The 446-nt window shown below is 35.2% G+C and overlaps 1 protein-coding gene across 1 annotated transcript in view; it reads left to right on the top strand.

Annotated features, from left to right (window-relative positions):
• LOC119587775 (MAM and LDL-receptor class A domain-containing protein 1-like) overlaps window positions 1–446 on the top strand; it is a gene marked incomplete in the record, with an annotated part of 15,935 nt that overhangs the window by 5,664 nt on the left and 9,825 nt on the right. Inside the window, 1 exon segment of the mRNA XM_037936466.1 lies at window positions 110–190. Coding sequence (XP_037792394.1) covers window positions 110–190 — 81 coding nt within the window.

Raw genomic sequence — 446 nt, 5'->3', positions numbered from 1 at the left:
TGTCGTGCATGCATATGGATACTTGAACGCTTTGATCAAATTTCATAAAATGAAAAACAGAGCAAGAAAGCTGCTAATAATCATCATTTTCCCGCCAATTTTTCAAAAGGGTCTTGCACGTCCCAACGGCGAGCGCAGACAACATCCGGGAACTTTGGAGACAAGAAGGTTCATCATTAGGTCCTGATTAGTAAGTCAATCTCCGAACTTGTTCAAGTCTCTTCCAAAACACGGATATAACTTATTACGTATTTTATTCTTGTTTTCGTTTTCTTTTTTGTGCCTTTCCTCTTAAAAAGGAGGTAATAATGCACCATATTCTAATCGCAAATTGTCAAACACGCCTTTTGTATTTCATTTGTTATCCTTATCTCCTTTTTTAAAAATCTTTTTCGGTATCTTTCTAGTATCTTTTCGAATTTACAGAATCAATAGTAACTGATATC

This window comes from Penaeus monodon, chromosome 23 (genome assembly GCF_015228065.2).
Source record: "Penaeus monodon isolate SGIC_2016 chromosome 23, NSTDA_Pmon_1, whole genome shotgun sequence".
Classification (NCBI taxonomy): domain Eukaryota; kingdom Metazoa; phylum Arthropoda; class Malacostraca; order Decapoda; family Penaeidae; genus Penaeus; species Penaeus monodon.
This window is presented reverse-complemented; position numbering and strand designations above follow the sequence as displayed.